Source organism: Polistes canadensis, unplaced genomic scaffold, assembly GCF_001313835.1.
Source record: "Polistes canadensis isolate GaletaPanama2010 unplaced genomic scaffold, ASM131383v1 scaffold_68, whole genome shotgun sequence".
Classification (NCBI taxonomy): domain Eukaryota; kingdom Metazoa; phylum Arthropoda; class Insecta; order Hymenoptera; family Vespidae; genus Polistes; species Polistes canadensis.
This window is the reverse complement of record NW_014569615.1, coordinates 636,509-654,641: the sequence shown is the minus strand read 5'-3', so window position 1 is coordinate 654,641 and position 18,133 is coordinate 636,509. Positions and strand designations below refer to the sequence as shown.

General features: G+C 30.9%; 1 protein-coding gene and 1 long non-coding RNA gene across 5 annotated transcripts in view; one reads left to right on the top strand and one right to left on the bottom strand.

Annotated features, from left to right (window-relative positions):
* Positions 1 to 1,469: 1,469 nt before the first annotated feature.
* On the bottom strand, positions 1,470 to 9,599 carry LOC106786216. 4 transcript variants are annotated; one of them, XR_001381628.1, is made up of 4 exons: positions 9,307 to 9,599; positions 2,375 to 2,492; positions 1,639 to 1,891; positions 1,470 to 1,510 (listed from the first exon to the last, which is right to left on the bottom strand). It is a non-coding gene; the product is annotated as an uncharacterized LOC106786216 (long non-coding RNA). The 4 variants fall into 4 exon arrangements; XR_001381627.1 differs by lacking the exon at positions 1,470 to 1,510 and having other exon boundaries at positions 1,517 to 1,891; positions 9,299 to 9,599; XR_001381625.1 differs by lacking the exon at positions 1,470 to 1,510 and having other exon boundaries at positions 1,517 to 1,891.
* Positions 9,600 to 13,764: 4,165 nt separating this feature from the next.
* Positions 13,765 to 18,133, top strand: part of LOC106786211 (dual 3',5'-cyclic-AMP and -GMP phosphodiesterase 11-like) — a 43,838-nt gene continuing 39,469 nt past the window's right edge. The window contains exon 1 of the mRNA XM_014747351.1: positions 13,765 to 15,905. Coding sequence (XP_014602837.1) covers positions 15,860 to 15,905 — 46 coding nt within the window. The 5' untranslated portion in view covers positions 13,765 to 15,859. The remainder of the gene's footprint in view (positions 15,906 to 18,133) is intronic.

The window sequence follows — 18,133 nt, the reverse complement described above, 5'->3', positions numbered from 1 at the left end:
GAAGAAAATTCCGGATTGAAGAAGATTTCTGATCAATTTATCGACTATAATCTAATATAAAATAAATGTCATTAAATAGAGTGTCAAAGTTTTATGAGATGTTAACAATGCTTAATGGATCTTATGAAAGATTATTTTAATGAGAGACAATTTAAAGATCAGAAGTTAGGAAACATTCTAGTTGACCTGCAAAGTCTATTTATTCTAGTTATTTGCCACACATCTGGCAGACTCGCGAACGGAGAGAACCCATGCAATTGGCCGGAGGTCAATTTCTCCGCGACCGGCTTAATCCGATACGAGTGCACTTGACCCCAACTTATTAACCTCGGCCGGTCAATCCTGCATCTCTCAATGAATCCTTTTCAAACGAGACGAATCGTTACGCGTACAACCACTTTTCAACTCTTTTTCCTCCTTTCGGTTATTTCTAAACACATTTTTTTTCTCCTCGACAAAACGTAATCAAATACAAGATTTTATATTTTCTGTTCAATTTAAAAATTTGTTCGAAGTATTTTATTAACATTAATTATTTACTATCACACACGTCTAAGAATGCATAAAAGTATAAGAAAATATTATATAGAAATATTAATAGTGAAATTAATTTATGTTTATTTAATATAAATTCAAGAAAAGTAATTTTCTGTTATAAATCAATACGTCACAAGTATCGAATAATTTCAAAATTTATCAACAAATATTTTAATTTAGTAAAAAAGAAAAAGTATTATGAAAGCATCGTTTAAAAATGTTTCTTTATAATTTGACTTTTCGAATAAACTAATAAATGTACTGGAGAATATCTTAGAGAAAAATTGTTGCATAGATTGTTACGTAACAAAAAATACAAGGAAAAGAAATAGTATCGTGACCTAGTAACCTGAATGATTAAAACGATCGTTTAGACGATGACACATGTACGATATTGTGGAACATAATAACGTGTCACGTTGCAACTTTTGCGGTAATCCCTATTTTTTTTTATTTTTTTTGTTTGTTTTTCGTCTCAGCCGTTTCCGCATAGTTCTCTCTCTTTCCTTCACATTTTAACGTGCAAGAACAACGTGTTATGCCTAATCGTCTTTAGGTCAGTTGACCATAGTTGACCACTTTAAGAAATTAAACTCCTCGCACCACATCCGTTTCTTTATTTTTCTTTTTTTTTTTTTACTGTCCAAATAGATTATTAACTTCTTTTTATCAGAATAATATTATTCGTATTTTGTTCGGTCAACAATATCTTCCCCCCTCCCATCGTTCTATTTAATTTATTTTGATAAAAACAACTCACGAGTGGATGAGAATAATTTTAATTATAATCATTTTGCAATTCTTTTTACTAGAGTAACAATAAATTCGTATTAGGTTACAAAATTTGTCTAACTTTCAAAATTATTTACAATTTATTTTAATTATCATTCGTGCGTTTATCTTGTTGAAAATAAAATTTTTCTTAGATGCATCAGACGTGAGAAAGAATTGTTTTTTTTCCACCCCTTGACCCCTACAAATAGAATTTTTTTTATAGAAAGGTATTTGAAATAAAGAAAATAAAAAGATAATATTCAGAGTATCATTAGTTAATAAACTTTTGTTTCCCTCGGTAGATTTTGTCCTATCTGGTCATCGTACCGTCTCATCCGGTTTAATCACATTCTGTCGGAAACGAAACGACGATTTCATGACCTCCTTTTTTTTTTGTTGTTGTTGTTGTTATTGTTCCTTTTTTTTTCTTTGTCATTTTCCTTCTTTCCTTTCTTCCTTTCTTTCTTTCCTTCCTTTCAAGCGAAAATATCGTGGAATCCAGAGCACGCGTTTCCGCAGCTAATCGCAAGATTAAGAAACGTCTTGCGGCTTATGTTCATGGTACTTTTCAATAAGTATTCTAAGTAAGTAAGTAAATAAGTAAATGTTAGTATATAAGTAAGAGAGTATATATATACATACATATATATATATATATATATATATATATATATATATATATGCACCCTTCTTAACAATCTCGTTAAAAATGGCACACTCGTTAAACCCTTTAAATTTCAAACCGAACAAGAAAGGTCTAACCATGCTACCTTCCTCCTACTCACATAAAAAGAAAAAAAAAAAATAGAGAAAGAAAAAGAAATGGTTCTCGTTCTTCGAATAGAAAAATCTCGTAGAAGATTAAGAAACTGAGAAAAAAAACGAACGAACGAACGAACGAACGAACGAACGAACGAACGAACAAATTGAATATCGAATAAAAGGATGGTTGGGTATTCTTTTCTGTTTTTCATTCTTTCATATTCTATCTTACTTATTTTTTTTTTTTTTTTTAAATCCAATTTTTTCCAATGATTCGGTAATAAGAGGAAACGTTAGTTACCTTTGATTTAAATGTTCCTGCTTCTATTCTACGTCTTCTTTTGTACTTTGTCACGTTTGTCCTCGTGGTGTGGCCGGAAACGCGTCAATGGTTTCATTCCTTGTAGTCCGTCATGCGACTGGAAAGCGGAAACGAGAGCCGACAAGTCACGTGGAACAAATCTTGGCGTCTGGTAGTCGCTACGATTTCATGTTTTTCTATCTTTTTCATTCCTTTTATTTCTTTCCATCTATCTATCTATCATGTGTTCATGTTCACGTGTTCATGTGTTATTAGTGTGTTCCATGTTCTCTTTGTTCCTTGTTGTACTTTATTTTTATTTTACTTTTATTATGATTTTCTTTTATAGATGTTCTATCATGTAAAACTTTCATTAGATTTCCTTTGACAGATGTAAACCTATGTTACTATTGCAAACTCTCCAAATACACTTACCTATAATGAATTCTCAACTAACACTAAATTGAAAAAGTAATTGAATCGGTTATTCAGAAATTCACGATTGTCGTCACGTCTCTTATTTATCGTCGGCACGATGCCTGTTTCTATGTTGGTGAGGTAACGATCATGAAAGAGAAATCTTCTTCTTATTCTTTTTATTATTATTATTCTTATTCTTTTTATCCTTCTATTTCTACTTCTTCCTGTTTTTATTTTCTTTTCTCGTTTCGCATTTATCACGACGCGAACATCGAAAAAATATCCTTGCCGTTGGAACACATGAGATCGATTATCAACGAAATAATATATAGAAGATTTTGAAACATATTAAATTTTTGTCGTATCATTTTTATCATATTTTTCTCTGACACGGATATGAAATTTAATTAAATTAGAAATAAATTTGTTGTAAGTAATTATTAATCGTTTAACAAATTCGTTATCTTTCTCTCTTTCCAAGAATAATAAATATAAACGTTATATTAATTCTGAGGGCGGTATTAAAAATGTGTAATATATAATTAAAAAAATTTAATTGAATTATTATTATACGTGCAATTTAAAAAGAAATAAAAATTATTCGCAACGTGGGTGTGTGGTTATTTTCTAGAAAAAATAAAACTGATCTGTGTACTTATGTACGCACGTAATAAGTTATTCTTCTTTAGCATACCAAAACGAATATAATTTCAATAATCTCAATAATCTCAAAAATAATTTCAATTATCCCGCGCATCGTAAATTATTGACAACTTCGTGGTGTCGATTTTTCGGTCGCATCTAACCTCACTTTCAAAACTCGCCAAAATAAGTATAACTTCAATAATTGTCTGTCTCAAAGTGTCAATATAATAACATAGCCTGAAGTATATCGAGTTGTGTTTGTAATTTTAATTATTTTTTTTTAATGAATTTAATACCTGATACTGAGTTTTGTTTAGAAATAAAAAACAAAAATGAACATAAGTATCTTTCCCTAGTTACTTTCACGTGTTCGTGTAAAAACGTCTGCGACAACGAACAGACAGAGGAAAAAGAAGAAGAACAAGAAGAAGAAGAGTGGGAGAAGAGGAAGAAGTAGAGAGGGGTGGAATGCAGTTAATGCAACGTTTCCTGAAATGTGAGGTAATCCTCGAACTGCAGACGATCGTTCTCGACTCGTACGACCGCGACCGGACAACGCCCGCGCTTTTCAACATTTCTCATTATTTTTTTCCTTTTTTTTTTCTTTTTGTTTCCAACTCCGACAAGAACGGCGACATCCGCAATGAAATTGCGGTATTGCGCAATGTACGTCCACAGTACTTCCATCTTTTTTTTTTCATTCATTTTATTTCCATTCAAAAGAGAAAAATCATCGCTCATGGCGAGTGGTCAATTTTCAAAATTCGCATCCCCCCCCTACCCACTTATCCCCTCTCTTCCTTCAATCGTTTTCATCTTCAAATTGAAAATTCATCTGATTTTTGACTTTCGATTATTCGTTGATTTCAATTTAATTATGTAATGTGAAAATAGTTGAAGAAAATTAATGAGGGGTTCTTTAGATTGTTTAAAAAAGGATTTAATAAGAAGTTATGATAATATCGATTATTTTTCATTTAAAATTTGATTTTTTAATCTCTAATGCATTTATTATTCAACAGTTATGCATGTCTGTTTCTTTTTTTTCTTTTATTTAGGTGTACTGAATTTAATCATCTCTACAGAATTTATTTTTAATCTAAAAAGTTAAAGATAAACGAATTGCATTTATTATTCAACGGTTACAAATATTCTTTTCATTTTCAACGGTATTAATAATTATTTTCAATCTCATAAAAGAATTAATCGTTAATGAAATGTTTTGTTACGAACTAACAAAAGTTTCAATTGAAATCATAATCTCTGTTGCTTGTGAGAACGGTTTATTAATTAAATGTAAAAGATCAAAAATATAGTAATTAATTAAATTCTATACTTTTGAATACGCGCAAACGTTTCAATAAAAGTTAAGAAAAAAAAAAGAAAATTTTGTTATAATACACACAGCAGCGAGTCAGAGTTAATCAAAATTTATGAGTAACGTATTACGTGGATAAAAATTAGATTATTTTTAAGCACAGATCGTAAACGCCAAAGGATACTTTATTAAAAAATAACAGTATTAATTTTAATTAATAAATTTTTAACAAAAACGTAAGAATTTCATGACTACCATAGGATTCGAAAGGATATTTGTAGAGAAAGAAAGAGAAAGGGATACAAAAAATGTGTCTGAGCGTGCGTGTAAAAAAAACTAGAATAGCAAGTGTTATGATCGATTATAATTTATAAATCACGTTTTAAAAATATCATCGCAAAAGGTTATAGTGTTGTTTGTGCTTTTAATTTGACTATCGTATCATTTATAATTCTATAGTTTGTATATTTATTTGATTTTATTTTTAATTTAGTTCTCTCTCGAGATAATATTACAAAAACATTGTACACTTAATAAAGGCATAACTTCAAGCCAATCAAAATTATTTTATATGTTTATCAATCATATTTAAAAAAAAAAAAGAAGAAGAAAAAACAGATCTAAATTCTAATCATATACATTTTCAAAAATCTCTCAATTATAATTAATATATTATAAAACTGTGGAGTATACACACAATATTTCCTCCACAAACATCTTCATCCAAATCTTTAAAACGTCCTAATTAATTCAATCAACTGTAAACATATTCCATATGTTAATTTTAAAACTGCTTTTTATTCAAATAACAACTCACCTCTATCTCTATCTCTATCTCTCTCTCTCTCTCTCTCTCTTACACTTTTTTTATCCACTTTCATTTCTGTTATTTTATAAAAGGTGTTCACTTACGTACACCTCTAATAAATTAACCTATCAATAAAATTACAATTACTATTTCATTTTTTATACTATGAAATAACGATAAGAGAAATGAAAAAATAGAAAAAAAAAAAAAAAAAAAACCAAATCCTAGAAAATATTATTCAATGTGTATTGACGTAAAGAGAGAAATGAAATATTTTAAAATATACAATATCAAAGTTTATTTGACTTGGAAAATGGGATTTTTGAAAAATGTTTCCTCACTCTATGGGGAATATCGGTAAAATTCGGTTTTTACAGGAAAGTGGAAGACGTTTAGAGTGTTGAACGAAGCTCCGACGTGTCGGCACGATATTCCGAATGCTGCTCTCTACTTCATCGGTTACATAACTTGCTAGTAGAGACTTGGACTCTCTCATGTATATGCTTACATATATATATACATGCACACACACATCACACACAGAGATATACATGTCGTTCTTGTGAAAACTTGACTGGCAAAGCCAGTCAGTCGTTTCTTTCTCTCTTTCCCTCTCTTCCGCTTTTGCTGTCGTGAACGCACTGACGAACACAAATGACGTATTCACGCACTCATGCTAGTAGTAAACGTTACAAACACGTATATCTATAGAAAATAAATATAAGTATATTTAAATATATATTTTAAATATATTATATATTTATTTATATAGAATAAAAGTCATAAAAACGTGACCCAACAAAGATATAACCCCCCCCCCCAACCCTCTTATCACGAATTTTTCTCTCTCATTTTTCATTCGTCCATCAATTATTCTTACAACAAAACAACAATTCTCCTTCCTATTTTCTTCCAAGCAATCATTAAAGTATCTGTTATTTCTTGTTCCTTTTTTATTTTGTTTTGTTTTTTAATTCCTTGTTGTTTATTCGTATATTCAATCAACCGAACGTTAAGATTGCGTTATCGTCTAGATATTGATACATTATTTATTCATTTTATTTCATTATATTTATTCATTTTGTTGTAATCGTCATTTGTATTCCTTAGATCGTGTAATTAACTTTTTAATTAATTCACGTGAAACTATTTTCTTATATGATGTTCATTCAAAAGTCGAGCAGAGATCGAATTGAATCGTTTCAAGTCACGACAAAATGATTTTAAAAACAAATATTTTCATACATATTATATATATGTTACCGTCAAACCCGGAAATCAGTCATTGCTAGTAAATTCCTCGGCATTAATATGAATGCAAAGAGTCTTCAGGTGATATAGGAAATTGAAAAATTCTTCCAATTTTTCCTAGGCATCGAACATAATACTTTGATATTCTATAGAATATCAAATTACTATTTAAAAATTAATTTATAATTATTTTCGATTTATAACGCGAAAAGGTACTCTACGTGTAGACAAAAGAGTGCACTTTAATTTAATATAAAAATTATTAAAATGCGTTTACTAAAAGTATAAAAAATATTTATCGAAACTTTTGAAAGAAATTGCAAAGATGCACAATTTACAGCATTGCATTCTCTGACATTTTATGAAGTTTACATGCTAAATTTATAACTCAATATGGTATTCTACGCCTAGACAAAAGAGTGCACTTTAATTTAATATAAAAATCATTAAAATGCGTTTGCTAAAAGTATAAAAAATATTTAGCGAAACTTTTCAAAGAAAAAGCAAAGTTGTACAATTTATAGCATTGCAATCTCTGATATTTTTTTGAAAAGTTTCTGTAAATATATATATACCCTAAGTGAGATCAAATAGATTCTAAAGGAACTAGCGTAATCGATATTTTTATCGTGTTGCCCGAGAAACATTAAAAACGTAGGCGCGTTAGCTCGACGTTTACGCCTTATTTAACGGAAAAGCGTGTAATAATAGTATAAAAAAAGAAAAGAATAAAAGAAGAATGAAAAAAAAGAAGAAAAAGTTATGCGATTAACGGATGGGATCTAGTAAGAACTAAGGTGAATTAGAATTATAATAAATCCTAAGAAACGCGCTTAGGGATCGATAAAAATTATTGAAGTAGAACTATGACGTGCGAGATATTTTACTTTGAACTTGTAAATAACTAAAATAATACAAAATATTAGATATTACGAGAAACAAACAAGTTACGTATACGATACAAAAACAATTTTAAAATTGTAGAAAATAAAAAGAAAAATTAATCGACCGATCGAACTCTTAACAAGTTAGAATTAAAAATAATCTAAAAAAAAGAAATCATTCACGATAGTTGGAAATTATAGAAAAGTATAACGATTACGTACACGATTTATATCTATATATATATATATATATAGGTATATATTAATTTGTAAAAATAAGAAATATTAATTAAACAGCAAGAAAAAAAAAAGTATGAGACTTCTAAAGGAACAAACAAGTAATATATAATCTAAAAGATTTCAAAATTGTACGAACAAAAAATTCAAGGACCGTTTAATTCGTTAAAATTCGAACGAGTATATTATCATATTATACTATATGCAGGAATTGAGGAGTATTACAAAAAAAAAAATTAAGAGGCGCCAAGTCGGAAATAATGGTAATATATGAATCATTAATATGTCTTTCTTACATAATTAAATTCTTATTGGCTATGTACACATACACACACACACACACACACATATTCATTCAAACATACATAATTACATACGTATGTAAAGAATGATAGACATAATTATCCGATTTGAAGTTAATGATACATGAAATAAATTATTTTACTTCGTCTTCATCTTCTTCTTCTTCTTCTTCTACTTCTGCCAATTTTTCTTTTCTTGTTCTTGATTCGATAGCATTATTTCACATTCGTTTACGTTTGAAAAACGCGTTTCCTTTTCTCTCTCTCTCTTCATACTTTTATTCACTTCTTCTTATCCTTTTCCTCACCCGGACGCGCTCATATACTTATGTAAATATGCGTATGCGTCCTTATCGTGCACGAGGCGACACCAGCTTACATACACACACTTAACGACAACCAAATAGATAACGTTTTCCTCGCTTGACAAAATTTCTCGACTTTTTATTTGAAAAATCAACTCTCTTTCTTTCCCCCATCACTCATTTCTTTCTTTCATTCTCATTTATTTTGATTCTTTGAAATAATACAATATTTCGTATATATATTGATAACAATTCTATTGTATTTCATTTCATTTAAACAACGTCATCCAGTTTATACTTATTTTTATTCGTTTACTTTGGATTTAATGAAAATACGATTTTTATATTCTCTTTCTCTCAACATTTTACTCATTTTGTTGTTTTTTTTCTTTGTGTGGATATATGTATAATATTTTGTCGATTTGAAAAACACATTCATCGTGCACTTTGCCATTTCGTTTCGACACCCTCGGGTGAGAACTTATTTTTCATTTCAATTTACTTTGGCTTATGTAAAAAGAAAAATGATTTTCTGATTCTTTTTCCTTTTTTTCTATCTATCTCTCTATCTTTCTTTTTCTCTTTTATTTTTATCCTATTTTATTTTTATAGTAAAATAAAAAGAAACAAATTTTAAAATACTATTTACGTTAAAGTTACACACATTGTATAACTCGTACATATATTTATACTTACTTACTATAATTACTTAGTTACTTATTTAAGGTACTTACTTACTTACTTACTTACTTACTTACTTACTTACACACTATTTTACTTGTCCAAGCAATTTCTCCTCTCACCCGTCGAGGGAGATTGTCCATAACGTTAACCTACGCGACACGGACAACCGGCGGGACGATAAAAGTCATGTTTACTTTATCGAAGATTAGCGAAGGCCTTGCGCGCCTGACGTAAGCGCGGGCGTGCGCGCAAATGTGCGCACGAGTATGCGCACGAGTATGCGCACGAGCTAGAAACTTCATCTTCTTCTTCTTCTTCTTTTTCTTCATCATCATCATAGTCATAGTCATCTTTTTCTTCGTATCTTCTTCTCGACCATCTTTCACTTCATCTTTTACTTCATCTTTTACTTTATCTTTCACTTCAACTTTTACTTCAACTTTCACTTCATCTTTTATTTCATTTTTTACATTTCATTTTTTTTCACTTCATTTTTTTACTTCATCTTTGCTTTTTGTTTCTATTTTTTCTTTTTTTCCCGAATTGTAAAAGAAAAAAGTCCCAAAAGGAAAATGATTTAAAAATACCGGAAGTGTACCCGGAGTTACTTTATTGCAGTCGATATTTTATTAGCATGAGCGTTGTGCTGTGAATTTGAGCGCCGCGCATTGGAGCAACGTGGAATCATAACGTAACATCGGCCTCGCGCCTATTTTTCAAATCTACGTTTAGAACCAATCAGGAGTAAGGAGTGGATCAGAGTGGGGGGAGGTAGACACGTTCATTACGAGTTTTAACGATCAGACGGCGGATTTGTTTGCTTTGTTTTTTTGTTTTTTTTTTTCTTTTTTTTTTTTTTTTCTTTTTTTTTATTATTGCATTTAAGTAACAGTAATTAATGTAAATTACGATTTGTCCGATGTATTCTAGGAAATAATAAATAGACGATCATCCATCAGAAGGAACGATCATGTTAATCGTCGATATGCAACATGCGCCTCGCGTTTAAAACTTTTACATTCAATTATTTTACAGACCATTTGCCATTCGCATAAGTTCAAATTAGTATTTTATTTTATTTTGCAAGAGACTTATTTTTCGATGCTAATCAATCTTCTCTAGGTACAAATCTCAAGGGGAATCTTATTTTTTTTGTTCCTCCTGAATGAATTACATGTTTTTAATTAGATAGATGTTCGACGTATTACGTAATGAATTCATTGACTTTTTAACATGTTTATCTTTCAAGATATCTCAAGGTCGTTTGTTAGGACTCCGCATTTACTTTCATTGGACTTTCAAAAATTGGCTTGTTTTTTTTTTCTTTTTTTCTATATTGAAAAAGGGCGACCTTGGGTGCCAACAAAGTGATTTAATGTATCCCCATATGATACTTCAACCCTCAAATCCTCATAATTTGTTAGTAGACATCCCCTTAATAGGATTCTTTATATTATTAAAAGAAGGGAGAGTTATAATGAGCTATCATAAATTGAATTGCTATAGGAAATAAAAAAAAAAAGAAGAAAAAAAACGAACGAGCCTTTCCTATATTTTATCAAATTGGACAAAACGAGAGATCAAAAAGAAAAATTAATAAAAAATACCACCTTTTTTTTTTAGTAAGAAATCTCCTTTTCCCAAATAAATAATGGAATACGAAAGAAGTAGAGAAAAAAAAAAATAAAAAACTAATATCATTCCCGATGGGGTTTTTCCAAATGGAGGAAACAGAACGTGCGAGTCCGTGTCGTGTCGTTTTAATCAGAAAAAAAAAAGAAAAGAAATAAAATATTAATAAATCGAATCAATATAATTCAATAAGATTTTGTTTCCTAGTAAATAATATAGCAAAGAAAAGAAAGATAAATTTATTGATACACCTTTTAATGAAATAGTTAGATAGATAATTGGGTGTAAAATAGTATGCGTGATATCATGTGTGTATCGATGAAGAAGAGACATATACAGGAAGACATCAAAGGTTACGTGAAACGAGAGGTTCATAGATCGTAACGTCCTATGATAAAGATCGATACGATGGTGTATATGTGTGTGTGTATGTTGTGATGGTGATGGTTGATAGGAAAAGGGGGGTGAAGGGGTCTAGTTGCAAGAGAGGCGGGACTAATGACGCCGTTTCTCCGTAATCATAACTTTTCCTTCCTTGCTACACTACCACAGAGTGACAAAGCACACACGACTTTTGGACGTTGGTCTAATCGTCAAACTGACAACGAAAGCTCTTAAAAAAGCTCTCTAAGATTAATTTTTCAATCAATACGATTTTTTTATTTACTCACAAGGATTCGTACGATTAACGATTTTTTATATGGTTTATTTCGAAAGTGTTGACTTAATTGTCTCTCTCAGTTCATAATTTGAATATTATTTTAATAAGAATTTGTTAATTTAATTCAGATATATACATTCAAGGATTATGACAGATTGGTTATATCCTATAGGTATATATATATATATATTTTAATTAATTTCATTGAAACGCTGTGTGATTTTGTTTTATTGAAATATTTCGATTTTAAACATAAACGGGGGAGAGATTTAGGTCGCTTTCAAAATAAACGATTTATTTATTTCTCGAGAAAAAAAGTATACGTATTACATACTATGGTAACAATTTGTTATTTCGCGTTCAAAAATAAACGGCTCATTTATTACTCGACAAAAAAAAAAGAGTACCATGTTACCAATTTGTTATTTCAATCGTATTTTTCTTATTTTCCCGTACCAACCGAAAAGTAAGCAATTGTAACTATCGATCATCGTCAAAATAACGATACACTATTCCGTATTTATCGATTTATCTTCGACTAACTTTTTCTTCTAACATTCGAGCGAAACGTGACAAGAAAGATTAGAATAAAATAAAAATGCATGGCAATGAAGGATATGGTGTAATCGTTCACGATCGGACACGTGTAATGAGATTCAACTTAATCGAATATTATTACACTTATTATTTACATTCTATCTTCTGTTTTTTTATTATTATTATTATTATTAAAAAACACTCGATCGTGTTTCTATTCAAAGTTTGTGTCGTGCATTTATTGCATTGAAATTGTGCTTTGAAATCGTATAATGGATTATATTTTTTGTTAAATTTACTTTGGAAAAAAATATTCAATTGAAAAATTCACGAACATCGTTAATATAAAACCTTGAAAATGATTACCAATAATATATAGGTGCGATTACTCAAACGATTGTCAAAATTTCGTATAAATTTCGTACAAACAATTCGAGATAATATCATCATTACTTCAACCAAATTTTCTTTTCCCCTTTTTTTTTTTTTTTTTTTTTTCATTGATACGATCGTACTCGAATCTCTTGAAACGATTAAAGAAAAATAAAAACACACGCACACAAACACAAATTTATTAAAAAAGAATAAAATATCGAGAGAGAGAAGAAGAAGGGTTCGTGGAAAAATGAACAGACACAGAGAGAGAGAGAGAGAGAGAGAGAAAGAGAGAGAGAGAGAAATGACGAAACAAAGACAGTGACACCAAGATTCTACGAGAAGGAGTGAGAAGGCAGGACGCTTAAGCGTACACGCGCGACTTGTAAAATAAACGTAATAGTATTAGTAGTAGTCGGGGCATTTTTTTCGCACGCGATACGTCAGTCAAACGAGAAATTGCAAAATTCTGCACACTCGTCACGAAGAAAATGCTCGTGTATGCAATTCTTCAACGCTTTACGTCGACCATCGTGCATAGACGTGCAAGTTCGCGCCTTCTTGCGTGTATCTTTCCTCTACCTGGCTTCTCGCGATATATATCTATCCTTCTTCACTGAGCATACCTTTTCCTTTTTTTTTTTTTCTCTCTTCACTCTCTCTCTCTCTCCCTCTCTCTCTCTCTCTCTCTCTTCTTCTTCTTCTTTTTCTTCTTCTTCTCTTTTTAACCCATTCACTCACTCACTCACTCACTCACTCACTCATATACACACATCTTTCTTTCTTTCTCGATCACATCGTTTGAAATACACTCCCCACCTTTCGAACCTTTTCTTGCCAAGCAGCAGCAGCAGCAGCAGCCTCACTCCTGACGCATCGTTCTCTCTCTCTCTTTTTCTCTCTCTGTCTGTCTGTCTCTGTTTCTCTCTCTCTCTCTCTCTCTCGGTCTAGCGCGCAACACTCTGACTCGACTCGACTTTGCTCGGCAGTCGCGATCAAGCTCGCGTAGTAAACGCCACGTTTTGTGATGCGCTTTAATTCCAAATAGTGCATTTCTATCAATATTATTGTTTTATCATTGATATTATTATTATTATTATTATTATTATTATTGTTTCATTATCATTCTTCAAGATTTCAACAATGACGATTAATGTGTAAATAGAACGAAGAAAAAGAAAATTTATTAGGGGGGGGATTTTACGAGATTATTATTATTATATATTATTATTATTATTTTTTCAAATTAATAAATTTTCATTTCGTAAGATAGAGAGTGAATATATTTCTTTTAAAAACTTTCTTATACGGTTTACGTTTTCTCTCTCTCTCTCTCTCTCTCTCTCTCTCTCTTTCTTTCTTTCTCTATAGTGTTTATCAACGATACTTGTTTATTTTATTACGTGCCTCTCGCAACGTCATTGGAACAAATTTCTAAATACATAGAAGAAGAAGAAGAAGAAGAAGAAGATAAAGAAGAAGGAAAACACACAGAGACACAGGCATATACACGCGCAGAAAAACACGCACGTGTGTGCATGAGTTTGGAAAATTTGTTTCGTTAAACCTCTCTCTCTCTCTCTCTCTCTTTTTCATTCTACTGGTATTTAAATAAACGCAGTCTCGTGTTTAATTTCGAATTCGGGATTTTGTTTTAAAATCAAACTTGCCGATAAGGAGGTTGGATTTAACACAAGTACGAGTTAATCAAGTTGGATTGACAGTCAAAATTTGAGAGAGCCCTCCACGATAAGGATCACAAAAGAAGTTGGTGTGTGTTGTCTGGTTTAGATTTATACTTTGAATTTATCCTATCGACTAATACATATTTATTTTATTTACACGTTTTTAATATTAACGAGAACAAAAAACAAATTCATTATAATAATAATCTATCTAATATATTATTCGTGTTAAATTGAAAATTTAACTTCGAAAAAAGAGAAAAAAGAAACAAAACCGAATAATAATAATTTGTCGAAGACGAATATTATTGGACTTCGTCGTGTGTGTCGTTGGTAGTGAAATTTTTTTTATATCGAATGATTTTGACGTGATATCTGTCATTATTATTCATTTTTTCTTCGTCGTCGTCTCGTGAAAAAAAACAAATCATAAACGTATATTTGAACATGCAACGATAGATAAATAAATAAATAATTAGACAGACAGCCAGCCAGATAGATAGATAGATAAATAGATAAATAGATGGATAAAGTGTAAGAGAAAAGGAACAGTGTTTAACTCATTGGGAAAGAGGGAATCACGGGAAGATCCCACGTATTCGCTCGATCATTTTAAAGAGAGATAGACAGTTAGACAGAACGAGAGACAAAACGAGAGTGAGTGAGAGAGAGAGTGAGAGAGTGTCGAGGCCACGTGGGTGTTATCGGAGCGAATTTGCCCCGAGAGGTCGGTTCGGTACGTGGGAGTGATTACACGAACGAGTTCATTCATCGTGCGGATTCCAGCGCGCCGGAAGTGACGACGACTTCCTCGGAGAGCTCCGACGTACGTCGTCTAACGAAACAGTGAACAAGAGAGAGAGAGAGAGAGAGAGAATAGGGGGATGGATGGTGGAGAAGAGTGAAAGAAAATTACGAATTGTGCATCATCGTAGACGCTGCGACGACGTCTTTTGTGAAAAGTGTTGCTACGAAAAAAATCAAGAAGAAGAAGAAGAAGTAAGAAGAAGTGGAATAGGTTTTTAAGAAACGTCAAAAAAGTTTTGACAAGAATAAAAGGATAACGAAAGAAAGAATAAAAAATAAATAAGAATTAAGTAGAAGTGGGGTAGAAGATTATCGAGTAAAAGGATAATAAAGAAAGGGGAAAAAGATGAAAATGTTGAAGATGGAACTAGAAAAAGTAGGGACACTCGTAACGAGACCTCAATGTCCTCTCGAATCTTTTCTAGCTCCTTGAACTATTCTTTTCACGAGATTCTTTACTACCAACAGATCCGATTCTCTTCACTTTTTTTTCCCCACTACCCCGCCCCCTTCACCCTCTCCGTTAGCCATCCCTCAGACCACCCCTTTTCACCACCATTCTTTACCAACCATTATTATCTTCTTCTATTATTATTTTTCTATCTCGTGGTCTAACTTTATTCTATGTGACACAGAGTTTATATCTGGTAACGAGAAAAAAAAAAGTAGAAGAAAGTAAAAAGAGAAAAGGAAATAAAAAAAAAAGTAGAAGAATGAAATTTAGTATCTTTAAATGGTCGTTACTCGAGTCGAAAAAAGGAGAACGACGAAGACGAAGAAGGATTGAAGACTGATCAGTGATCTGTTCGTCCCAGATAATTTCGATTTGTTTATTTAAATATAAAAGAAGTGGAAGTAGAAGAAGAAGAAGAAGAAAAAACAATATAAAATATTTTCGTTTAAACGCAACCGACAAACGATCAGCTCGTCGATTATGCAGCTGAAGAAAGCGATGCTTAAGATATTCGACCAATGTAAGTGTAAGTTGTTTGCTTTTTTGTTTTTTAATCATTTCTTTTCTATTTTACCTTTATTTTATTTTAAACCCTTTTTCTTTTTTGGTTTCATAGTAATCATTAATTTTCATTTAATTGTCATCGTCGTCGTCGTCGTTGTTGCTGTTGTAGTTGTTATTACTTTTCGTTGCTTTATTAATGATCTCGTTAAAGACTTGCTTGAAGATGCAAGTCGAAAAACAAATAGAAACATATATATATATATACACGTGTCTGTACGAATGTGTGAAGGATAAACTACGTAGTTATCAATGCTGCGTATCCGCTGAGTCAGGTAATTTTTTAATTATCTGTTGATCTATGCTGCTAGTACATAAATATATTCGTCTACTATGTGTTTAGTGTATATATTTGTTGTGTGTGTGTGTGTAAACGTGTACTTAAGTATATCGTAGGAGAAATTCGCGTTAGAAAAATATGAAAAGACAGAGATAAGAAACATTGTTTGAACTTTTGTTCTTTTTCCTTTCCTTTTTTTAGTAAATTGCATTCACAAATATATATATGTATGTATATATAGGTATATCTATCTGTATTCGATGAAATTATAAATAACATCCGTGTGATTTATTTCTGGCAATCCAAGACGTGTCGACGATCTTTCTTACCTTCCGTTTGGTACTTGTTCTCTTAGACGATTTAATATTTTATTACTCTGCAACGGGTCGTGGGCTAAAAACAATATTAAACGAGGCCAGGCGCACAAAGTCCAAATGCACCAAAGTGAATAAAGTATAATAAAGTGTTTCGTCGTTTTCCTCTCTCTCTCTCTCTCTCTCTCTCTCTCTCTCTCTTTATCTATCTATCTCACATCAGAACCGCAAATGATCAAAACCACTGTGATATGTGAGGTTTGCGATAAAAAGATCCTAGATAACTTATGTTAGTTTTTCCTTTTCGTTATACCAAATGATACTCAACATGAGAAATGTTACTATACCTAATTATATTATTTTCTAATCTGAAAAGAAAAGAAACGAAAAAGGAAGAAAAATATTCGTTATATAGCGTTGTTTAAACGAAATTTAATAATAAATCATATAATTTGCATATGTGTGTTGGTGTGTGCGTGTGGATCAACAACGAAATTCTCGCATCGATTTATGCCAAAATCTCGAAGAAATCTCTCAATTTTTGATACTTTTATTTATTTATATTTAAATATTTTGTACGCGCGCGTAAATAACTTATCACTTATTTAATATGCTCGACTTATTTTCCTTTCGACAGAAATAAGAAAAGAGAAAAAGGAGAACCAGCAAGATTGGCGAATAGAATTTGATAAAGTAAATAGGAAATAGAATTGGTTTGCTGTTAGTAAGAAATGAGAAGGAAAAAAAAGAAATAATAAAATGCATTGATATCATAAAATGCAGACGGAATGACGTAGAAGAAAAAAAAAAAAAAAAAACAAGAAAAGGAAAAAAAAGATACGCTGCGTGTTGGGTTTAAAAAAAAAAAAAAAAGAAAGGTGTATAGGAATATTTTTTTTCGTTTACGGAAGCAAACGACCAACTACCAACCAAAGAGTGGGAACGAGAAAAGGGAATTGTTAGAACGAAATGTCTTATGAGATATGAGTTGTGTTGTATCGGTAAAGATTATAGAAGCTCACGTTTATTATTTTTTAACGTGTGCGTATTTGTGCTCTGATGTCATTGCCACCACCGACGATAGATAATGCATGAAATTTCTTCGAAGTATACCGCATACGTAATTACACGCAACGTAACTCTTTGTAACAGGATAATTTCTTTCTTTCTTTCTTTCTTGCTTTTATTTGTTTCTTTTTTTTTTTTTCAAACAGAAATAAAATAACGATCGATAAATTTTCTTTTCCGAAGGAAAAGAATATATAATTAATTTAATCGATTAATATAACTTCTAAATGAATTTTGTAATTCCTTTATATTCGCATGTATTAAATAAATGTTTTAAATCTAACACTTATACTATGCTTTGTCGGTCGTTAAACAGAAAGAGTCGTAAAAAATAGAGAAAACAAGAATAAAAAATAATTAATAAATTTTTAATCGATTAATATATTAGGTGTACAAATAAGTTTCCGCCGTTTTTTATTAAAAATTAAGTATATATTCTAGAAGAATGGTAATTTTAAGGTTATTTAAAATACTGTCCATCACTTGCAATGACTTTTTCCCATCTCTCAGACAACATTCGGATCCCACGTC